Source organism: Vicia villosa, linkage group LG7 (assembly GCF_029867415.1).
Source record: "Vicia villosa cultivar HV-30 ecotype Madison, WI linkage group LG7, Vvil1.0, whole genome shotgun sequence".
Taxonomy (NCBI): domain Eukaryota; kingdom Viridiplantae; phylum Streptophyta; class Magnoliopsida; order Fabales; family Fabaceae; genus Vicia; species Vicia villosa.
In genome coordinates, this window is record NC_081186.1 from 79,266,944 (window position 1) to 79,290,265 (window position 23,322).

General features: G+C 37.0%; 2 protein-coding genes across 2 annotated transcripts; one reads left to right on the plus strand and one right to left on the minus strand.

Annotated features, from left to right (window-relative positions):
• Positions 1 to 215: 215 nt before the first annotated feature.
• On the minus strand, positions 216 to 11,198 carry LOC131620940 (AP3-complex subunit beta-A). The gene is made up of 11 exons (XM_058892131.1): positions 10,756 to 11,198; positions 10,406 to 10,482; positions 9,792 to 10,041; positions 8,932 to 9,549; positions 7,030 to 7,203; positions 5,118 to 5,244; positions 4,934 to 5,043; positions 4,494 to 4,694; positions 2,624 to 3,600; positions 2,135 to 2,404; positions 216 to 647 (listed from the first exon to the last, which is right to left on the minus strand). The coding sequence occupies exons 1-11, from the start codon at positions 10,969 to 10,971 to the stop codon at positions 284 to 286; spliced, it is 3,384 nt and encodes a 1,127-aa protein (XP_058748114.1). The 5' UTR covers positions 10,972 to 11,198; the 3' UTR covers positions 216 to 283.
• Positions 11,199 to 11,955: 757 nt separating this feature from the next.
• On the plus strand, positions 11,956 to 14,889 carry LOC131619441 (uncharacterized). The gene is made up of 10 exons (XM_058890534.1): positions 11,956 to 12,096; positions 12,196 to 12,463; positions 12,578 to 12,796; positions 13,055 to 13,145; positions 13,234 to 13,372; positions 13,471 to 13,586; positions 13,672 to 13,792; positions 13,883 to 14,053; positions 14,139 to 14,195; positions 14,674 to 14,889. The coding sequence occupies exons 1-10, from the start codon at positions 11,956 to 11,958 to the stop codon at positions 14,887 to 14,889; spliced, it is 1,539 nt and encodes a 512-aa protein (XP_058746517.1).
• The last annotated feature ends 8,433 nt before the right edge of the window (positions 14,890 to 23,322 follow it).

Genomic DNA, 23,322 nt, shown 5'->3' on the forward strand with positions numbered 1-23,322 from the left:
AATATTTTGCTTACACTCATCTCGTCATAAATTAAAAACTTACAGGAAAAATGTAAATGGTGCAACTTAATCCACAAGAAACAATAGATACACACAAACATTAGAAATCCACCAAATAAAAATGAAAAGACATATGTCCAAAAAATAAGGATTGGCCCAAATAGTAAAAATGATTAATCATAAATCAAAAACCTCGCTAAACATAAACTCAACAATTAGCCAAGAATTTAAAGTTTTTCATGTATACGTCCTCAAATTAATCACTTTTATTTTCTGTCCGGACTTAAGAGTGGGTAACAGGAGGCTCAGCTAAGAAATTGACAATCCTATTTAAGAAATTTAAGCCAAATACAGTTTCTTCACAGTTGACCTTTACAGAAACAGTCAATGGGTCGGAGCATTTACCTTCAACGGTAACTGTAATTAAGCATGGCATGGAATTACTCAATATCTCACTGCTGAAACGCAAACACAAACCAGAAGCATCATCAAGATTAGAAGCAACAGGCAAATCCACAGATACAAGAGAAAGATTGGCATTGCTCAGCATCTTCAGTGCTACAGTTTCACATATCACAATAAATGTGTCCTCTGTTGGAGAGTTGCTTTCCTTGTTCAGCTTTAGAATGTGATCATTAAATGTGCAACTGGGTGTCAATAATGCAAGAAAATCTTAGTTAGAATACTCGGGGATGAAACCGGAAAAAATAAAAGGGAGAAAATGTTGTTCCTGAAGCTAGCAAGTAACTACTAAGATCATTTTGTTTGACAATTGTAGATCCTAAGGTTTTAAGAAAATTGGTGAAAAACTAGACTACAAGTTCTATTATGGGCTGCTTGGGCAGATTATTATAAATACACTTAGTCTACATTCTGACAATATTAAAACCAAATGGACAGAGAGGGTCTACTTTTTTAATTTTTGGTCTGACATATTATCTAAAGGATCCAAAGAAACATAAATATATTTCAGAAATGCCTTCCCAAGGGCGCCTAAAGGATATAGAAAATAAAAGAAAGAGCCCCAATGCACAAATTCCATACTATCAAAATTATAGTGTCCTTCAAATTTTACATGCAAAAACTGCCACAATATTAGATCAATGACTGCAAGTTAAAACTCAAAAGAGAGTACAACATTTATTAATGAGAAGCTTTCTATTCTGAATGGTTTTAATTTCAAATTTAAATTAAAATCTCCATCATTTTTCTCCCTGGCATTCTATTCTCATCTTGGATATGTGTGGCATGACATCTTACTGCTTACTGATGTGTAAATCTCTAACAAGACAGTTTAAGTTCTCGAGCATCTTAGAATTCCAAAAGCTATAGCATGGGGATGAGGATTGCATAATTCTTATAAAAACTGCTTTGGTCATATATCTAGCCAATGTTTGATCTGAACACACGCAAGACCAGAGACTTCTAGAGCATGGACTAATGCAAACAGCCGAATAACAAATCTATGATGGGATCTAATGCCATATTAGAATTTATGTTATGTCTAACGCAACTCCAAAAACTAGCTCAAGAACTGAGGATTGTCTTAACATTATGAGCATTGAGCACTACATTTGCCATATCTTTAGTCAATGATGGATCTCAACAAATATCATTAATCTTCTCATTCATTATCAAAAAGCTTTAAGTATGGGTAAAGAGGGCTACAAAGTATGAAGGAACTACCTGTCTTCGTAAACAACAGTTTGATCAGATAAATGGTACATAAAGCCTGTTGTTTTAGGATTTGTAAAAATCATTTTTTATGTGTCAGCTATGGTTGTGTAAGCTTTTCTCAAAAAAAAAAAAAAAAAACTAACATGATTTTATGCAAAAAAATAAAATAGCTACTGCAACTGACTTCTGGAGAAAAATAATTAATAGAAGAGAGAAAAAAAGCATATTTTATGGTGTCTGCTTTTTCAACCATATTAAAGAAAAGCTATTTTGACATGCATAGTTTTCAACTTGAATATTTTTTGTTTATATTTTTCTTAAAAGTCTCTTAACGAATAAACTTCAAATAATTTAATCAAAATCACTTTTTTTTAATCTATAACAAATGGGCCCATAATCTCAAGGGTTGGGAATGCAGTCCAGACTTTTTGTCCAACAAACAACAAAATTGACATACCTCCTCACATATTCAAACATCCCTGGAAGGTGTGATTCCTTATCTCTGAAATCTTCAATGTTAATCGAAAGTGGTTTTACAAAGTATCCGATGTCAGGCCTTAACTTGACAGGGAATTTCTTGTCATTGCAAAATAAAGCCAGTTTCAGAGGCAAAAGATGGTGATGGAAGCGAACTAGTAGAGTCCGTTTTCCTTTCTGACCAGGATCCAGGGAAGGGATAGCCTCCATTGAAATCAGTGCTGGTTTATCGATATGAGATTTTAAGGTACTGCAAGAAAAACATAAAACATGTAGTATGCATAAGCACTTACAACGATAGTAAGTAAAACTTGAGATATAAGCTAGAAATGCGGAAGGTTCAGTGACCACAACCAGTACATAGAACCCCAATTTACAGGCAATATAAATTCAAATTATAGATATTGATTTATACATGCCGACTAAAATAAACATGCAAGTTAACAAAAAAAGGAGGAGCAATTCTTACTTTTCTGCTGCTTGAGATATTTGATCGGTAGATTCTGCACTTTGGCTAGAATCCTCCTCTATTAAGACTATATCGAACATGGGCTCCAAAGAACAATTTTCAAATAATAATTCTAAACATACAAGATGAGAGGATATGCTTGAAGTTTCAGATGAAAAGGAATAATTCACCAATAAACCATTTCCATTTGCAGGATCCAAGAGAGTGTAGCGTTTGGGCTTAATACGGCTTTTAATATTTCCAATGGTTATTCTTGCTGAAGATCTTCGAACTTGGCTTTGTTCAGTTTCACTTCCTTTAGATGACTTGGATGGTTCGTCCAACCAAGACTCAAGAGACTTTGTTGACATCAAGTCACTAAAACCAGAAGTGCCAGAATGATCCCTGCCATTTTGGTTTTCATTAACATTGCTAGTGTCTGAAATCTGAATCAACGGATCATCATTGTTGACACCTTCATCGCCAGATACAGTCTCATTGCTGCCACTGACCTCACTGGAGCCAGAAATTGACTGTTCAGAACTATAATCAGAAGCATTTTCGTCATCTGAAGACCCAGATGTACCAGGATCATCCACTTCCCCAGAATCACTTTTAACAGCTCCATCATACTGCTCAATGTATGGAAGGCTACAAGGTTTTGGGAGAGGCTCGTAGCCTGGAGCTGCATGGAATACTAACTGTGAAAGTGACCCTGGGAGATAAAACCTGTCATTGATAGGTTCAGATGGAACTGTCACAGTTTTTGTATGTCCACCAAATATGCATTCTGCAAGTACACAAGACTGGTCCTTCTTTAGTGATTCACAACTTTCCTCTTCCACATTTTGAGATTCCATATTGCTTGAGAGAAGTTTCTTCAAGAAACGCGAACGATCACGAATATCATAGTTCAGATCACGCTCGGCCAATTCAATAACATAAGTCCAAATTTTTCTCAAGGTCCGACTATCTTCTCCTTTAATGGACAGCAGGAGCTGGGGACAAAAATCACACAAATCGTCAACACATTTCTTTCAATGTACATGTATATCAAATCCAGGAGCCGAGAACTAAGGTTCCAAATTCTAACAAGGGTTGTTAACTTAACTCATTATACAGTCCTACATACATTTAACAGTACACGAAATTCAACCGGACAATATAGAATACAGTGATATGATATACGTCAACCAGACACTCAAGTGCAAAGAGATATACATAATGGAAATAGATCACGCTGCATGCGAAGGTAAGCTAAGAGCACTCAAGTGTTATAAATGATTTGATTCAAAATGCATAGATGCCTACCTTCTTAACAGTCTATGCTACTCACTTCTAGAAACATCAACCTTACAAATCTCACTGACTTTCAATCATGACCACAAAAAGATATCACCGATTTATACAAAGATGTATGAAGCTGTAAAAGTGTAAGGGTGGGATTGTGAAGAACATCTTATAATTAATGGAAGAAAGATTAAAGATATCTATGTAGACATAAGACAAAAAGAACTACGATATTCAAGATCAAATATCGATGAAATTTATTTAAACAGACGCAAAGCAACTTCTACTTTCTGAAGCTAAAACAGCCGCAAAACATAAGCTATTCGCTAAATAAAACAGATTTTCAGTTTACAAGCACTTCTCTAAACAACCAAACTATCTAATTGGGGACCTTGACAACTATTCTCAAGCAGGATTTAGCTACATTTTGTCACAGTTGACAGCTATTAACATCAAGTCTCGAAAAAGTTCCACTAAAGAAAAAGAAAAAACTAGTAGAATACATTTTTGACCAGGTATTATATTAATCAATCAATAAGCAACAACTTATATAAGAGCCAGCTTTTTTGTACAAAAATACAAAATTAACTTAATGATATACCTTTGTGATCGTATTAAGAATCTGAAGCTTAGTTTCTAATTCCTCTGAAGTAAAACACCAAGCAAGATACTTGAGTACTGTACTCAACATCCTTGGAATTATCTCACCCAAATAACCATACTCCCCTAACAACCAGACAATCATTGCACGGGCAGCAGGGACCTTGATTGTATCCAAGCTACGAACCAACTGAATTATAACCTTATAATAACAATTAAAACAGTTTGAGATCAGTCAATACTGCACAAGCAATGTATCAAAAAATTGCAAGTACAACTAACTTAATAATTGCTAGACCAAACACAAGATATTACTAAACACATGCCTACACAGTTCCAATTCCAATACATCCATATTGTTATTTGAAACCTACTTTAAATCAATACAAAAAAAAAAGCACCACTCGAAATAATCTTTATGAGTAAGAATCAGAAGAATACCTTCTCGTAACTGGGCGGTTCTAATTTTATAATTGATATGATGGACATAATTGCCTGAATTAGTACACCCTCTTCTCCATCCAAGGATCTTATTTCACCACACAAAAAGTCTGCAAATGTAGATATTAAACAAGAAACATGAAATATTTTTTCAAATGGTAGAATAAATAATCAGGCCACACACCTTGCCTAATCAGAGTCAACAGTCCTTCAAGGCACGTAGTTGCCATTTTTGGAAGTCTCTGGGCACATAGACCAATGGAAGCAATTGTGTCGGCAGCAAATCTCCTATCCGGATCTCTAATATAATCCTAGCAACACACTAAGAAAAGCATCAATTAATGCACCAAACTCTGATTCTAGATGTTATAGCAAAGACATAACCATAATAATTAATAAACATTGGGCGCCTAACAAAACTTATGAGCAGGTTACAGTGATTTCCTCATTCCTGCATAAGCAGATCTAGGTCCTGGATGTTTATTTTTGTATTTATTTAAATGAGGTAAAAGACCCATGTTGGCGTACGGGATGGCAAAACCCTACACTGATTCAGGTCATCAATAAAAATGGGTATTAATAAAATAGAAAGGGACCAGGGGATAGTTATTTGATTGTATAAGTTATAGAGAGGAATACAGATGGGTAGAAAAGTATAGATTGGGAGACACTGGGGGTTCTGTAATTTCCTAGTATGTATTCTTGTTTTCTTGTATCTCACATTGAGCAGTGGCAGTTCATTGTGTTCAAAAGAAGAGGAAGGATCAGTATTCCCTGAGGAATAACAGTTGAGATATAAACTATAATCAAAGTTGGCTCTAGAAGGGGAGTGATCAATATTCCCTTGAGGAATAAGATGGAGATTTGGATAGAAGAGCTGCCATGTTGGAGTATGATGTGCAGAGTTTACATGTCTAAGAACCAATAAATGACAGATGTCCAGATTCATGGTACTGAAGATAAAGAAATTTTTCACTAATTAGGGTAGAAAACCAGTTGTTGGGATTCTTGCACTTATACGCGCCAGAATCTGTAGGAAACTGGCAGCAAAATACCAGTGCTGGATTTTATGAAAAAGGGTTACAAGGGAAACATAGATGAAGCACGGAAGATGAGGATACAGATAACTGTCTATGGGAGATAACGCGTATGGGTGGCAGCACCGCATAGAAAGGAACTTTCTTCATAGTGTATTGGAAAACAGGAGGATGAAAATGGATATATTTTGACAATTATCTAAGCATTTGGGAAACCCTCCTTTAAAAGCTAGCTATCAAGGGAGAAGAACCAAGTTTCTTAAATACTCCACCGGGAATTCCATACTAGATAATACTCGATGTGGGACTATGGCACCCTATAATACCCAAGTCCCTAGAGCACCTCCCCTAAGACTCCACTCTCTATGACACTTTACTCATGCCTTCCTGATCAGCTCCTCCAAAGGTATCCCTTTCCAAGCCACCAGCAACCAACTCTGATACAAGTTTTAAGAAACTAGTAATCATAACTAGGATACTGAATTCAAATAATTTAATCGAATAGTTCTGGCTAAAGAATCTAGAATTTGGATTACAAAAGGAGTTCCAATTTACATAGGAATGAAAGAAAACAAAATTGAGATAAACACAGCAGGTTCCCCCAAGGACTCGAGAGCTTGGTCTCTCCCAAGTAATTGCCTATGCCTACTGACCTGTCCTTCAATTTCCCTACTTATTGAATAATTGTTTAACAACATAACTGCTGCTTCATGTTATGATCAATGAATTGTATATAGTTTACCACTCGTGCTGACTGAACCAGATAATAAAGAATATATTTGCAAGGCAAAGCAGAATCAAGAACACTCCTGTCTCGGGTAATATATTTTGACATTATAAGAGTGCCTTATATTAACAATATTGAAACAACAACAAAACGAGGCAACCATTACACTAAGCATAGCAAGAAGCAGGTAGAAGTATCAAATCCATTTCATATACACAGAAAACAAGGGAAAATAGTAAGGAAGTTCACAGCTGAAAAAAGTTCAGACGGTGTGAAGTTGACGGATCAAATAAATTAATAGTCCAAATAAATATATACTTGATGTGAAATACCTGAAACTCTTTAAGGATGAATGAAATAGATGCCTCCGAAGCAATAATAGAAAGTATTTCCAGCTTAAGGGCTTTTATTTGATAGGAATCTGCAGTGTATATGAAGAAGTCTTCATAATGTGGAGCAAATAGAGAGGGCATAGCTTTGGCAAACACTTGGATATTGCACAATACCTGCATAAGTCATAGAGTAAATAACTATTAATATCAAAGTCAAATATCAGAAATCGATATTTGATAACATACATTGATTAACAAGAATTCATCATTTTCTTGCCGTCTAAGGATATTTTCTTTGTACTTCATTTTCCTTCATATTATAACTTTCCATACCATCAAAATATAATTTTACTCTCCAACCAAAAAAGTTAGAATTCAATATTGGAATTGGAAGTAATGCATAATAATAGCAACAGTAAGTGAGAAATCTCTCAAGAACAACTGAACAACCCTAGCCTCAAAAGATTAAGTGAGTAAATGTTAAATTGTCGGTTGTGGGAAACATGATGTTAATAATGCCATTCAAATATCAGCCAACAAAAAAGGTAAAATAAAATTATGTGTTTGAAGGAAAACCATTAACATTGATCTCTAAATTGTATAGTCCCTACTCCTTTGGTTTAACAAAAAAATATTCAACTTCAAACTCAAACCACCCATATAAATATTTTGGCACTGCCTATTGTATGGGTAAACCATCAAGGAAACGTGACTCCTGACTCCTAAGGAAGAGGATGTTACTCGTTCGTAAGTTCTAGGGGATGGCTGTTTGTACCCTTGTTCACAGAATATGAGTTTAATATTTGTCCCACTGGCATTAAGTTATGCAGTGACATATCCAACTTCAAACTCAAATCGTCCATATAAATAGTATGGTGTTGCCTATTATATGGGTAAACCATCAAGGCAAGGTGACTCATAACTCCTAAGGAAGAGGTCGTTACTCGTTACTAATTTCTAGGGGATGGCTGTCTGTACCCTTGTTCCCAGAATATGAGTTTAATACTTGTCCCACTAGCATTAAATTATGCAGTGATTATGATGTGTCCATTCAATGTTTCAAACCATCCATGTAAACAATGTGGTGTTTCCAATTATATAGGCAAATCATCAAGGAAAGGTGACTCCTAACTCCTAAGGAAGAGGTTGTTACTAAGTTCTAGGGGATGGCTGTCTGTTTGTTCCCAGAATGACATCAATACTTGTCCCACTAGCATTAAGTTATGCAGTGAATCAGTGACTATGATGAGTCCATTCAAATCATATATGAGCCATAAACAAAATATATAACAAAGATAATAATAATCCTTATATATCTTAAGTACATCACAACTGTCAACTGCCATGTCTAGACTAGTATTGGTATTCTAAGAGTGACAGAAGATGATTCTCTTCTCTTGAGCATGTATTTTAACCAGTATCACAATAAACAGATATGTAATGAAGGCTGGAATTGGATAGGAACAAGTTTACACCATTTTGCACACAATTTACTAGTGATGAATATATGATTCAGACTTCAACTCTAGGGCAAGTGTCCCTGGACTCTTCCTCTAAACCCAAATCAGATCCTCTCCATCTCAGCTTTCCATTCTATTACTATTTATGTGAACACACTAACATAGTAACATACACTCGTAACTGCTAATGGCAATATCAAGGTTTGATCCACTGTTTTCCCAAAAAATTTCTAACAAAGAAGAATCAATTTATTGGACATAAGATGATAAAAACATGACCTATTGTAAGATAAAACACATATACAAGCTTAAGAGAAGAGCCCATGGAAAAAAATGCAAGTATTACAATTTTAAAATAACAAACAAAAAAGTATAATAGCGAATGTAGATAACACACAGAAATTAAACAAGATAAATAAAGGTTTCAAGGAACGTTAGTTACCACATATCTTGAGGCAGGTGATGATCGCAGGACAAACAAGAGGGGTTTAACAATTCTTTTAACATCCTCCTTAGGTGCCATTATCCAGTGTACACCTGCAGCTGCAAGTACAACTGCACTGTTATGAGACCATAACAATGGTGATGTACACTGCAGTAGGATCTTCACAACTTCATTGCTGAAAGAAGTATATTGTGATTCATCCAATTTCGGAGTGACCTTAATAGTAGAACTAGATCTTGATAAGTACTCATCTGGCCCTTCAATGTAACACTGGAAGATCATTTGTGCTAATTCCGACACAGACGTCTCAGCCGCATAACCAGCATCTTCTTTCAAGGTAACATAGTGCTCATCTTCATCTAAATTTCTATGATCTTTATTATTAGAAGAAAACATGATGGATTCTTTGACAAGCCCATACCTCGCTATCACATACCGTAGAAGAATCCCAATTAGCATTATTTGACCCCACTCCTCCACATCAGGAAGAATCTCACACAACTTTTTGTAATTCCTTCCAATAAGTGAAAAATTGTTTGGGCACACAGAAGTAAATGCAGAAGCAGCAGCTCCAACAACTCCCGGGGAATGATCATTTAACAATAATCCAACAATCTGTACCACATGAAGTATCAAAATTTATTTAGACAACTTATATGGCCTTCCAACCATACATTGATGAAATCAAATATCTTGCATAAAACTTCCTTAGGTTAATTAGTTCAAAAGTATGAAACCTAAGAAAAGCAGGGAGAAATTAAGATGTTTTTCTATTTATTAAAATGTAAGTTGTAACCTAGGTCCTATAGAAGGAAAATCTCAACTAGTGCGATAAAAAGTACATGTGTCTACCAGACCTCTTCAATTGCAGATGCGTGTTCCTCCATTCGTAAATCATGAAGCTTAGGAAGAGCATTAGCAGCACATTTTCTAACATAGACAGAAGGATCTCTAGCACACTTTCCCACAGCAACAAGAACAAGAGGTGCAATTGCATGAAGGCGGATTCCCGCCATGGCTCGGAGTGCCCATGCCCTAACCAATGGGTTTGTATCCCCCAGGTCCTTTTGGAAATAATTGATCGACAACAATGCTTCATTTGGACGCCTAAACAAAATAAAAATATAATTGAAACTATAAGAACAGCAGCAAACAACAACCAACTATATGGAAAAACTAAGAACAAAAAAGAGTGCTAAGGTAAAGAGCCATGGCCATAATTTTATGTATCAGTAGCATCCCAACTATGTAGAAAGAATTGATAAAACAAATCAAATGACCTAGAAATGCGTAATAAATATACTATTCTACAAGTCCACGAACTAACCAGAAAACAAAAACACATGCCTAAATCATATTTTCAAATGCTTGAGTAAACATAGTACTCATTTAATCAACTAGAGTTTAAAACAACAAAACCACTGCTAAATGCAACAAAATGAAGAAGAAAAACACGTAGAGTACAACATACTTTTCAGCATACTGCAGCAGGTACAAGTAAACCAGCTTCTTCACTTCTAATGACGGAGACGCTACGTTCTTTACAACCTGTAATTTTCATCCGCAAAGAAAACTAAGTCAAAAAAATCGAAAGAGAAAACAGATACTAGTAACACTAGTAGCAAAATCTAGATGCAGAATTTTCAATTGTATAAATGAACAAATATCAATTCAACTAAATCACGGAGAAAAATAAACGCCAATGCATAACCTAGATGCAGAATTTTCAACCTAACGAAGGTGAACCAGATCGAATGTTCTGTAATTGAGTAACCGTTATGGATATATAAGCGTGAATCGGAGAAGGAGTGAGGGAGTGACCTGAGGGAAAAAATTGGAAACGTCAAAGCCTTGAGCGATGAGAGCGAGCAAGCGTTTGAGAGCTTCACATTTCTCGGAATCGAACCTGCTGTCGAGGAGAGGGGCGATGTTGACGTCTTCGGGATCGTCGTATAGGTGAGCATCGGTGCCGATCCGGAATACCGCCGTCGACGCTTTGCTCAGAGATTCCGCCGTTGCTCCGAATTGGGGGAACATTTTATCTTCTCTGTTGAAATCAGAAGCAAATGTTTGAGATCTGGTTTGTTTTGATTTTGGTTGAAGGTGAATTCGGACGGTGGGTGTAGGGGTAAACCACTGAGCATTTGAATACCGGAAAGGTAAAAGAGCAAAGTGCACGTGCAAGAGAGAAAAGTAGAAAAATTCTTTATAAAAACTCCCAAAACACCATGAAGAAAAAGAGACACTTCCTCGTTACCCAAAAAAAAAGAGATAGTATTTCCTTCAAATATCTACTATCTACCCAATACTAATAAATTGGCCAAAGTTACCATTTAACCCTTCTATTCAAAACATTTCCCACAGGCAAAAGGATGTTTCTGTAAATAACAAAATCAATATTACATCTGGCCAAACGTGCTCTTTTGATTGGCCACACTTCCTATTTCTCTGTACTTTTCAACAACACTTTTTGTACTTCACTCAACCTTTTTCCCTCCTTCCAAATACATGCTTATACACGCTTATACAAGTTTATAGAAGCACAGATTTATCACTCTTCCTTCTCAACTATCTGCATAACTCTCAAGCACCGTGGTCAACCGAACTCCATCATTTTCAAACGCTCAGGTATCATTTTTTCACCCCCTATCTTCGCCGTATTTCCTCTCACCCTACATCGCTGAGCATCTCCTTCATAATCTTGCGAAGTTAGCTGTATCTTTCTTCGTTTCCATACCCCAAAATGTTATACCGTTTATTTGATTTGCTCTTCCTTCAAAGTTGTGGTTTTTCGGAATGTTTGTGTTGTTGCTCTGTTCTTCGTTTCATGTTTACATTTGATTTTCTCTTCCTTTTCACTCTCAAACCTGTTTGGTGTCTTAAAGTTTTGTTTTTTCTGAAATCTGGCTTGAATGTGTGTGTTGTTCCTTTCCACTCTCATACCGGTTTTCTGTCTTCAAAGTTGTGATTTTTATGTTTTTTTATGATAATAAGCCACACTTTACATTTAACGCAGGAACCATGTCAAGGGCTCCGATCCTTATCAAAGATCTGGTCAAGGGAAACCAGATTTGGAAAATGGCTATTAGGGTTGTTGATTTGTGGACTGTTACTGAAAAAAATGGTTATCAGCACATTGAAATGGTCATTCAAGATGGAGAGGTCACTTTGTTTATTAATGTTGTTTATGGTTTTCTTTACTTCATACGTTATACTGATTTGTGTGAAACTAATATATTACTTTGTTCATCCTTTTAACAGGGTGATAAGATTCATGTCACCACCAGGAATAGAGACTTCAACGATTGGGTTCAACAAGTCAAGGAGCATGACACTTTTTTTCTGTATAATGGAGAACCTGTTGACAACGATGCCCCTTTGAAAGTTTGCTCTAACCCACTCAAGCTCGTCTTCAACGGAGGAACTACGATGACGAGTGTCGCCATACCCGGAATACCAACTCACAAATTCTGTTTTCACCCGATTGAAAACTTTCTCAAAGGGAACTTCAAACATGACTTGCTATATGGTCAGATACCACTTAATATGTTCTTTATACTATTTGCTCATTTTTATGCCTTTTTGTTTCCCATTGAGTTTAGACTTTAGTTATGTCATTCTTTTTCCTCATTCAAATTTGCAGATGTCATTGGAGTGTTGCAAGATGTTGTTAAGACCCAACATGGAGGTGGTGGTAGAAAATCTTGCGTCAACGTCACTTTACGTGATGTCGAAGGAAATATCATTGAGCTGGTCTTATGGGATGATTACGGCAAGCAATTCATGAACTACACTACCCCGGATAACATTTCTGGGCCTACTATTGTCATACTGACACATGCCTGGTGCAAGCCAAATACAGGTTTCATTACCATTTCAACTTGTGTGTTAGTCGTTTATTTATAACTGCTTTTAAGGTTACCAAAATTTTCATGGGATGTTTACTTATTATCATCCACATTTTACTGATAGTTTTATAATCTAACTATCAAACCATCACATGTTATGGCATAACTGCTTTTAAAGCATAAAAAAATTTCATGGGATGTTTACTTATTATCATCCACTTTTTAATGATAGTTTTATAATCTAACTATCAAACCATCACATGTTATGGCAGTTTCCGGTTTCCCGTGTCTATCCAATGCATGGAACGGCTCAAGGCTTTACATAAACTTGGAGCATCCACAAGTCGACGAATTCAAAGCTAGGTAATGTCTTATGAACCTAATAACCATCTTAATAAATATATGACTATCATACTACAGCATGTTAAATACTAATATATTATTCTCTCAGTTTTGGAGCAACTGCTTTGTCCAATATACCTGCCCTTTCCCAATCACTAACCTGTGATTCAACCATTCAACCTGCTAACAACTTCTGGACTGGCTTGGGTGAGGTCAAGAGTATCCAAGCAATCTCTGATTTGGGAAAGGTCTGCCTTTTATTTTCATATTTGTATCATTCTACATTTTTTATGTTATATAGATAATTGTTACGCAACTACGAAGTTTATACTGTTTTACGCAATAGGATTGTTATGCAACTACGATTGGGACTACCGTCGGTTTAAGAGCCTCCAAAAATGGTTGGTATTTTGAGTCATGCACTGGATCCTCTGGGAATGCAAATTCGGAACCTGTTACCAAGTGAGAAGTCTCTCTTGCCATTTCAATACATGTAAATAATTGTTGTAATGCCTTCATTAACTTTATATTGTACTATTCATCTTAGATTCAAAGTTGAAGTGGAGGTAGTATATGATGGACACAAGGGGATCTTTGTTTTTTGGGATAAGGATTGTATTCCTTATACTAAACTGACTGCTAAGGAAATTAGAGAAGTTATGAAGACGGTGAGTTTGACAGTGCCGCATAACTTCCATTCTTACGTCCAGTTTATTTGTTTAGCTATTATTAACTATATTAGTTGTTGTTATCAATAGGCTGGAGAGGACAACCCAAAGATTTGGCCTGCTCAACTCGATGTCTTGCTGAATAGAGAACTCGCCTTTCGTATCAAGTATCAATCACAATACCGGCAATTCTCAGTCGTGAAAATACTTAATGAGGAAGACCTTTACAACAAGTTTCACAACTACCTCACCACCAATCAGGTTCAAATATCCGTGTCATTCTAATTGCTTAAAACCTTTACATTTAATTCTGCAAACAATAACCATTTTTCTGCACATTTTTCAGAATCCAACCAATCCTCCTGTTCTAGAAAATTCCACCAACGCTCCTAATACAAACCAAGTAAGTTACTCATGTTTGACTGTTCCACCTCTGCTCCACAATAGTAGCATATTCATGCAAATCATGTTCCAGCCCTGCTCCACAATTTCTCCGATTTCTCATATATATGCAACACTGGCCATAAATGTTGTTTTTCTTAGCAGTCTGAGAAAACTCATCATCTATAAGTGTTGTGAATCAGTTCTGGAATGCTGTGGGATTAACTTCATTGTTTTTACATCTAGCATATATATTTCACTACAATCCCTTTGTTTATTTTTCATCCAAAACATTCAAATGATCCATAATATACACATATATCAGAACTGTGTGTTAGCTTTATAGAGGAAGAAATTGGAAAGGTTGAATTAAAATGAAGTTATATTTTTCTGTTTGGCATTGTAGTCATGTGGTTTTATAAGCCAATCTGTCTGCGTATTATTGCATTGCTTCCAATGTTGTTTCTACATTGTAACTCCTTTGTAAATGGCATATGCAGGCCTCACAAACATCTGAACAATCTCTTTGCGCTAGAGCTGACTCGGCTGCTAACCATACTTCGAGTCCAGAAGCAAGCTCCAACACCACTCCTGCCAAGAGGATTGCTATGTCAACATCGGTTAATGATATCATACTGGCTGAAGAACTCACTCCTAAGCAATCGGCCACAAAACCCAAGCCTGGAAAGAAGATTAAGCACTTGAAGAAGGAGTAATTTGGTGGGGTGATGGAAGATATTTGTCTCATTTTTTGATGCTGTTTCTAGCATATAATCAGTTGTAAGGATTTAATCCAACTATTCAGTACTTATTTTGTTGCCCACTCTCAGTATGAGTGTTCTATGCCATGATGCACTGTAACTAAAACTCCTAACTCGAGATAGTGCTATTTTGTGTTAGATTAATGCTGGATGTTAAATTTAATTGTCAAGTTATTTTATATATGTTGATGTTATTCTTAGATCTCCATACATGTGCAATCGAAATAACTTCCACTTGAGCAGACAATAGCAAGATTTGTTAAAAGTTCGTCCCCATGAGTTTTAGGACACAAACATAAGATTATTTCCCTGTACCAGATTTTTAGAAAACTATTGAGTATGATATCTTTTTCTAGCCATAGTATCTCCCTGCTATGATGGCAATGACAGTTCTGGACTATCCTTACACATTAACCCATCAACATTGAATACATTAATTAGCAAGGGATCTTCGATATTGGCTACCCAATAATTCGCAGACAAAAGATTAATTAGTTCTGGACTATCCACTTAAACCATTATTTAGAAAACTGTTGACTCCCCAATAAACAAAGGGATCTTGGCTGAACACACATTAACATATTTGTGAAGGATAGAAAAACACTTAGAAAGGGGGGGGATTGAATAAGTGTGACTTTAAATCTTGAGCGATAAAAATAAAATGCACAATTATTTTTATCCTGGTTCGCTGTTAACGAAGCTACTCCAGTCCACCCCCGCAGAGATGATTTACCTCAACTGAGGATTTAATCCACTAATCGCACGGATTACAATGGTTCTCCACTTAGTCCGCAACTAAGTCTTCCAGAGTCTTCTGATCACACACTGATCACTCCAGGAACAACTGCTTAGTTCACTCCTAAGACTTTTCTAGAGTCTACTGATCAACACGATCACTCTAGGCTTAGTTCACTCCTAAGACTTTTCTAGAGTCTACTGATCAACACGATCACTCTAGGCTTAGTTCACTCCTAAGACTTTCTGCTCAGCCAACTGCCAAGACTTCCTAGAGTATACTGATCAACCGATCACTCTAGTTCCTTACAACTTAATGTAATCAATTCAAGAGTTTACAAATGCTTCTTAAAAGCGATAATCACAACTGTGATATTTCTCTTACAGTTTAAGCTTAATCTCACTAAGATATTACAACAGCAATGTAGTGAGCTTTGATGAAGATGAAGATTCTGAGTTTAGATTTGAACAGAGTTTCAGCAAGTTAATTTGAATTGTATTGGTGCGAAAATCGTTAACCTTGCTTCTCATCAGAACTTCATATTTATAGGCGTTGAGAAGATGACCGTTGGGTGCATTTAATGCTTTGCGTGTTCCGTACAGCATTGCATTTAATGTTATACGCTTTTGTCAACTACCTCGAGCCTTGTTCACGCTGTGTCTACTGACGTTGCCTTTAGTAGCTTTAACGTTCCTTTTGTCAGTCAGCGTAGTCTGCCACGTGTACTTCCTTCTGATCTGATGTTTGTGAATACGACGTTTGAATATCATCAGAGTCAAACAGCTTGGTGCATAGCATCTTCTGATCTTGAAGTGCTTCTGTTGCGTGATACCATCTTCTGATCTTCAGTGCTTCTGATCTCTTGTTCATCTGATGCTTCATAGACCCATGTTCTGATTCTGCTTCGACCATCTTCTGATGTCTTGCCAGACCATGTTCTGATGTTGCATGCTGAACCATTTGAGACACATCTTCTGAGCGCTGAATTATGCGTACTCTTTATATATTTCCTGAAAGGGAAATTGCATTGGATTAGAGTACCATATTATCTTAAGCAAAATTCATATTATTGTTATCATCAAAACTAAGATAATTGATAAGAACAAATCTTGTTCTAACAATCTCCCCCTTTTTGATGATGACAAAAACATATATAAATGATATGAATTTGCGATCAGAAAGAGTAGACGGCAAAAGACAAATTACACAGCTATAGCATAAGCATATGAATATGTCTCCCCCTGAGATTGACAATCTCCCCCTGAGATAAATAATCTCCCCCTGAAATAAATACTCGAAGAACTTTGATAAAAGACTTCCCTGATTATTTCGGTAGAGACGATCATATAAGCTTCTGCCTTCAGAGAATTCATAGCTTCTGACTTCTGCTTCCATTGGACAGCTTCAGAACTTGAATTTCTTTAGATCTTCAGAACATTCACAGCTTCTGACTTCTGCTTCCATTCAGGACAGCTTCAGAACTTGAATTTCTTTAGATCTTCAGAACATTCACAGCTTCTGACTTCTGCTTCCATTCAGGACAGCTTCAGAACTTGAATTTCTGGATCTTTTGGAGCATTCACATCTTCTGATTTCTGCTTCCCTCGGATAGCTTCAGAACTTTGAATGTCTACCAATCATCACTTCATGCTAGATTTGTATCAGAACATTGTTGAATGTACCAGAGCATCATCTGAGCATCTCTACATCCTGAAATGTTACAGAACACAAACTAAACGACAAAAGTCAGCATGAACGAGTTAGAACATAAAATGTATATTCAAATACATGATATGTATCAGAGCCAAATGTATCAGAGCATTTAGGCTAAAAACGTGTATCAGAGCAAATAATGTATCAGAGCCATAACATTATATGTATCAGAGCAAATAGAATTTTGTCATAACAGGATAGACAATGATATTCAAATTCTATTATCAGTGCTTCTGATTCATTCTTCTTTCTTGCTTCTGATCTCTGAAGCTTGACAGCACTCAGCTTGCTTCAGTTTCCAAGAGCTTATTCCTTTTACAGAATAACGCTGCTTATGGTTTTGCTTCTGGTGTTTGCTTCTGAAGATTCACTTCACTTCTCTGTACCTGCAAAACACTTAAACCATATAGAACTTGCAGTTCTTGTTAGTGAATGTGTGGGAGCCTTTACCCAGCAACTGATAGATTTAATCAAATCATTTATCATTTATCTTCTCCCCCTTTTTGTCATATCATCAAAAAATAGAAAAAATTCAGATGAATAAAACAGAACACATGGAGGAAGAGGATGATTTCATTAAGGTTCAACCAAAAAATTCAAAAGTACAGGATGAAAAAAAAAATAAAAAAAAACCAGATGCACAGAAACAAAACAGATGCAAAGAAAAGAAAGAAACAACATAGACTCAATCTAAGATGGCCCTAGTCTTGACAAGATCTTGGCCAGCATCTGTTTAACATCGTTGTTGTGTCCTTCTTGCCTCTCAATGAAAGCATCATACTTCTCATTGAGTGAGCTTTGCTCATCCTGTCTCCTTTGAATCGCTTCTAGAGTCCTTGCGAGACGAGAAGGTTCATCAAGAGAAGTTTCACCGCTTTCAACCACAGGAATGACATGTTGATCTGCAGCTTCCATAGAAGTATCATTTGCTGGGATATCCTCAACAGGGTCTGATTTAGCAACATGATCTTCAGCATCTGCTTCTTGCATAGAAGCATCTCCATACTCTGCAGCAGGAATTTCAGAGTCTCCATTCTCTAGAGCCTGAAGAATGGCAGCTAAATTCCTGGGAGCAGAAGGACCTTCAACTACTGGTGGATCAACAACTTCTGGAATGACCAAGCTAGGGTCTTTCTTAGAAGGGTTTTCCCTCAGAAAGTCAAAGAGAGTCTTGAAGTCTCCTAGCAGAACAGGATACTCAGGAATCCAGATAACCATGTCCCTGCATGGGTTTGCTTCCATTGCAGCAGCCAGTCTCAAAACTTCCAATTCATCCACAAAGGGCTTCTCCTTAGCAGCAACACAATTTCTGAGAGGATGATAGTATTTACCATTATCTTCCTCCAGAAGGTAACCAGGGTAACCAGGGGCAGCAGCCACTAGTCTTTTCTGAACTCCCATTGCTTCTACTTGGAAATCCTTGCGAAATCTTCTCCAGAGATTTCTTGTAGAAACATCATCCAGACCATTTAGGAATGCATCCTTCAGAAGGTCTAGACTGCTAATCACCTCATGTCTGAAGAGTTCCAGGAATGTAGAAGGTTCAGGTTCAGGCGGATTGAAGGTGAATTTGTAGTCAGGATAGAGAAGACAGTAGGGTTGGGATTTTCTGGTAGGTAATGGATGGGATAAAGAAGATGGAGGTGCGGTGGTTGAGGAGGAGGGAATATCTGAGAGAATGATTGATGATGTTGGAGTGTCAGATGGAATGAATTTAGGAGAGGGTGGAGTATTTGTAAAGGGAATTGGTGAGGAGAAATTATCAGAAGGAGTTGGTGGAAGAATGCTCAGCGGTGTGGGGTTTAGAATGGGAGAGGAGAAGGATGATGGAGAAGGATTTTGTAAAGTGAAGTTTACTTTTGGTTCAGAAGGAGGTGATTGGGGAGAAGGTTTAGGAACAGAAGGAGGTGGAGTATAAACCTGCCTTGAAGATCTGGTTCTGTGTAGGGAGTCTCTGATCCTCTTATTTCTGTATTCAGAAGATCCCACCTTGTCAGGATCATAGGTGACCCTTAACTTCTTGGCTCTTTCAGCCTCATCTTCTTCAGCCTTTCTTTTTAACCTTGCCTGTCGTTCCTTCTTATCCTTCTTCAGAATATCCTCTTTAGACGGAAGTACTCTGCCACGGATCCAAGCAGGATCAACATCTGATTGCTTCCTCACGCAATCTTCCAAGTAAAACTTGACAACTTGATCAAGTTCTTTATGAAACAGAGAGATGAACCCTTTAACAGCAATTCTTCTGGAAAGAATGTCAGGAAAGCTTGTGCACATAACAGGTACATTCTTAATGACTTCCAGTCCGAACAGATCAACACCATTGAAGATGGGACCTTGAGTTACTCCAAGAAAATGCGAGGCATTACGATTTCTGATGGAGTCCACCACTTTGCTTTCAATCAGAATGTCTGAAATCATTCTTCCGAAAGGAATGGTTGTTCTTGGAATATGAGGGTACTTCGCCCTTTCATCTTCTCTTGACTCAAAGATAGAGGTTTTCAGGTTCTCAAATAGAATATGAGAGATGTTGATCTCTATCTTTTTGCCAATGCAGAAAAGAGTATACTTGTGAGTCGGACTGATGTAGGAGGAGCAGCGCATCTTTTTTCTATGGTGAAGAGAACCCAGGATAATCTCAGCCCATACTTTATAAAAAGGCTTTAAGTTGCCCGTAAAAGCAGAGTCAGTTCCAACAACCGTAGAGATTTGTTTTTCAACTAAAGTCCAGTCAACAGTGTGGGGTTGAAACTCAGACCAACTTTCTTTATCATCAAGATTGTACAGCTTTCTGATGAGTTTCTCAGTGATAGTCACTTCATGCCCTAGCACGAATGAGATGATGGCAGTTGGGGTAACTGTTGCATGTACCCAAAATTTCTTTACAAGTTCAGGATAAATTGGACCAACCAATCTATCAAGATATTTAGACCATCCTTGCTCAAAGATTCTTGCATCACACTGAAAGCCATTTGCCTTAAGGTTATTGACGTCCACTGCCGATTCACATAGAACTTCCAGTTCTTTCGTGGGTATTAAGCATGTTTTCAACGGAGCATCATTTTTGCTTAATCGGTTCTGTGTGGAAGTGATACTATCTTTAGAGATTGATGAACGGGAAGATGGATTCATTATGATAATGTTTGAGATCAAATCAAGAACTAGGGTTTGAAGAGAGATGCAACAAGGTGAATGCACAAAAGATAAAGAAAGAGAGAAAAAGTGAGAATGAAGATGAAACGGGTTATTTAAAAGATTTAAAAAGAAATCTTTATGCATTTAATGAGAAATGACATTAGGAGAGAGAATACAGTAAATGAAATGATTTAATACAGTTACCTAGGTCGGCGTCTTTTCAACTGCACGCTTTGTACAAACCATACAGACACGTGTTCATCATTAGATAATAGATGACAGCTGTAAATATCAGAGAGATTTTACGCCTCCAGATTCTGATCACTGCTTCTGAGTTGATCAAGTTTCTCTTCTGGAAATACTCCTTCTGAAGTGTGCTGATATAAGTCTGAATGATCTTCAGATCCATTACTTCAGATGTACACCGCTTCTGGAGGTTCACTTCTTTGTTCTGCAGCTTCTGATAAGATAAAACTGTATCTGCAGAAATTCTTAAGCTCTTTGTTTCATCAGGAACAAGTTTATCATCAAAACAGATGTTTGTTGATTTGTCCACAATCAATGTTTCAATGTTGTATATTCTGTAGCATTTAGAGCATTCAGAATAATCAAGAATGAAACACCAAAGCCTTAGAGGCAAACATCATAGATGGTTCCAAGACTAATAAGCTTCTTTTCAGAATTCCTACAAACAGATTTAAGAACCAGAACTTGAGAGACAATCTTTCTTCCCTTCAAGTGTTGAGACCAACTTGAATCCAGGTGTCAAGTCATGTTGAATGTTGTCTTCTTTGTTATCAGGAGAATCTGCAAAAGAAATAATCTTTTTCTTTGGTACCCATATCTTCTTGGGTCCTTTCTTGTTAGATTTTCTCAAGTTCTGTTTGAACTTGGATTTAACATTGTAAGCAATAGGAGGAACAGCATGATAATTCTTAATGTGAGTTTCATGATATTTCCTAAGTTGTGTCACATGCTTCTTAGTGTGTGTAATGTGAAAACTTTGTGCATGTGAAGTGTGCCTAATATCATGAGAGTGGCCATACTTGAACTGATCATACAATGGCTTGTATGTGAGTTTCATTTCATCAACAGGTTCAAGTTTGTATGGGGTTTCACCCTCATAACCAATGCCTACTCTTTTGTTTCCAGATACAGCATATATCATAGAAGCTAGTTGACTTCTGCCAATACTTCTAGATAGGAACTTCCTGAAACTTAAATCATATTCCTTCAGAACATGGTTTAGACTGGGAGTGAATTTTTCTGAATCAGAAGGAGATCCAACATTATTGGATAGTTTTAAAAGTTTATCTTTCAATTCAGAATTTTCCAATTCAAGCCTCTTTGTTTCAAATTCAAATAGTTTTTTCAGCTTTTTGTATTTAATACAAATCTGAGACTTGGATTCCAGAAGTTCAGTTAATCCGGAAACTAACTCATCTCTAGTAAGTTCAGAAAATACCTCTTCAGAATCTGATTCTGATGTAGATTCTGATCCGTCATCTTCTGTCGCCATCAGCGCACAGTTGGCCTGCTCATCTTCTGAATCATCTTCTGACTCATCCCAGGTTGCCATAAGACCTTTCTTCTTATGAGACTTTTTCTTGGGACTTTCCTTCAGAAGATTCGGACATTCATTCTTGTAGTGTCCAGGCTCATTGCATTCATAGCACATGACCTTCTTCTTGTCAAACCTTCTTTCATCAGAAGATTCTCCACGTTCAAATTTCCTTGAACTTCTGAAGCCTCTGAACTTCCTTTGCTTGGTCTTCCAGAGTTGGTTTAGCCTTCTGGAAATCATGGACAGTTCATCTTCTTCTTCAGATTCTGATTCTTCAGGATCTTCTTCTCTAGCCTGAAAAGCTTTAGTGCATTTCTTGATATTGGATTTTAATGCAATAGACTTACCTTTCTTTTGAGGCTCATTTGCGTCCAGCTCAATCTCATGGCTTCTCAAGGCACTGATAAGCTCTTCCAAAGAAACTTCATTCAGATTCTTCGCAATCTTGAATGCAGTCACCATAGGACCCCATCTTCTGGGTAAGCTTCTGATGATCTTCTTTACATGATCAGCCTTGGTGTATCCTTTGTCAAGAACTCTCAATCCAGCAGTCAGAGTTTGAAATCTCGAAAACATCTTTTCAATGTCTTCATCATCCTCCATCTTGAAGGCTTCATACTTCTGGATTAGGGCAAGAGCTTTTGTCTCCTTGACTTGAGCATTTCCTTCATGAGTCATTTTCAAGGACTCATATATGTCATAGGTCGTTTCCCTGTTAGATATCTTCTCATACTCAGCATGAGAGATAGCATTCAGCAAAACAGTTCTACATTTATGATGATTCCTGAAAAGCTTCTTTTGGTCATCATTCATTTCTTGCCTTGACAGCTTCACGCCTCTGGCATTTACTGGATGTTTGTAACCATCCATCAGAAGATCCCATAGATCACCGTCTAGACCCAGAAAGTAACTTTCCAGTTTATCTTTCCAGTATTCAAAGTTTTCACCATCAAATACCGGCGGTCTAGTATAACCATTGTTACCGTTGTATTGCTCAGCAGAGCCAGATGTAGATGTAATCTTTTCACTTTCATCAACCATCTTTTAAATGAAGCGTTTTTCTCTTCCTGAATCTTTTCTAAACACGGTTAAGTGCTTGCACCTTAGAACCGGCGCTCTGATGCCAATTGAAGGATAGAAAAACACTTAGAAAGGGGGGGGGATTGAATAAGTGTGACTTTAAATCTTGAGCGATAAAAATAAAATGCACAATTATTTTTATCCTGGTTCGCTGTTAACGAAG

Bases quoted from the DNA above. Each gene is read 5' to 3' on its own strand.
- LOC131620940 (XM_058892131.1), bottom strand. From the start codon at position 10,971: ATGTTCCCCCAATTCGGAGCAACGGCGGAATCTCTGAGCAAAGCGTCG. The intron at 5,245-7,029 runs GTATTTCACATC...GTGTGTTGCTAG, and splicing joins TCATCCTTAAAGAGTTTCAG to GATTATATTAGAGATCCGGA. The intron at 648-2,134 runs GTATGTCAATTT...ATTGACACCCAG, and splicing joins ATGTTTGAATATGTGAGGAG to TTGCACATTTAATGATCACA.
- LOC131619441 (XM_058890534.1), top strand. From the start codon at position 11,956: ATGTCAAGGGCTCCGATCCTTATCAAAGATCTGGTCAAGGGAAACCAG. The intron at 13,587-13,671 runs GTGAGAAGTCTC...TATTCATCTTAG, and splicing joins AATTCGGAACCTGTTACCAA to ATTCAAAGTTGAAGTGGAGG. The intron at 14,196-14,673 runs GTAAGTTACTCA...TGGCATATGCAG, and splicing joins ACGCTCCTAATACAAACCAA to GCCTCACAAACATCTGAACA.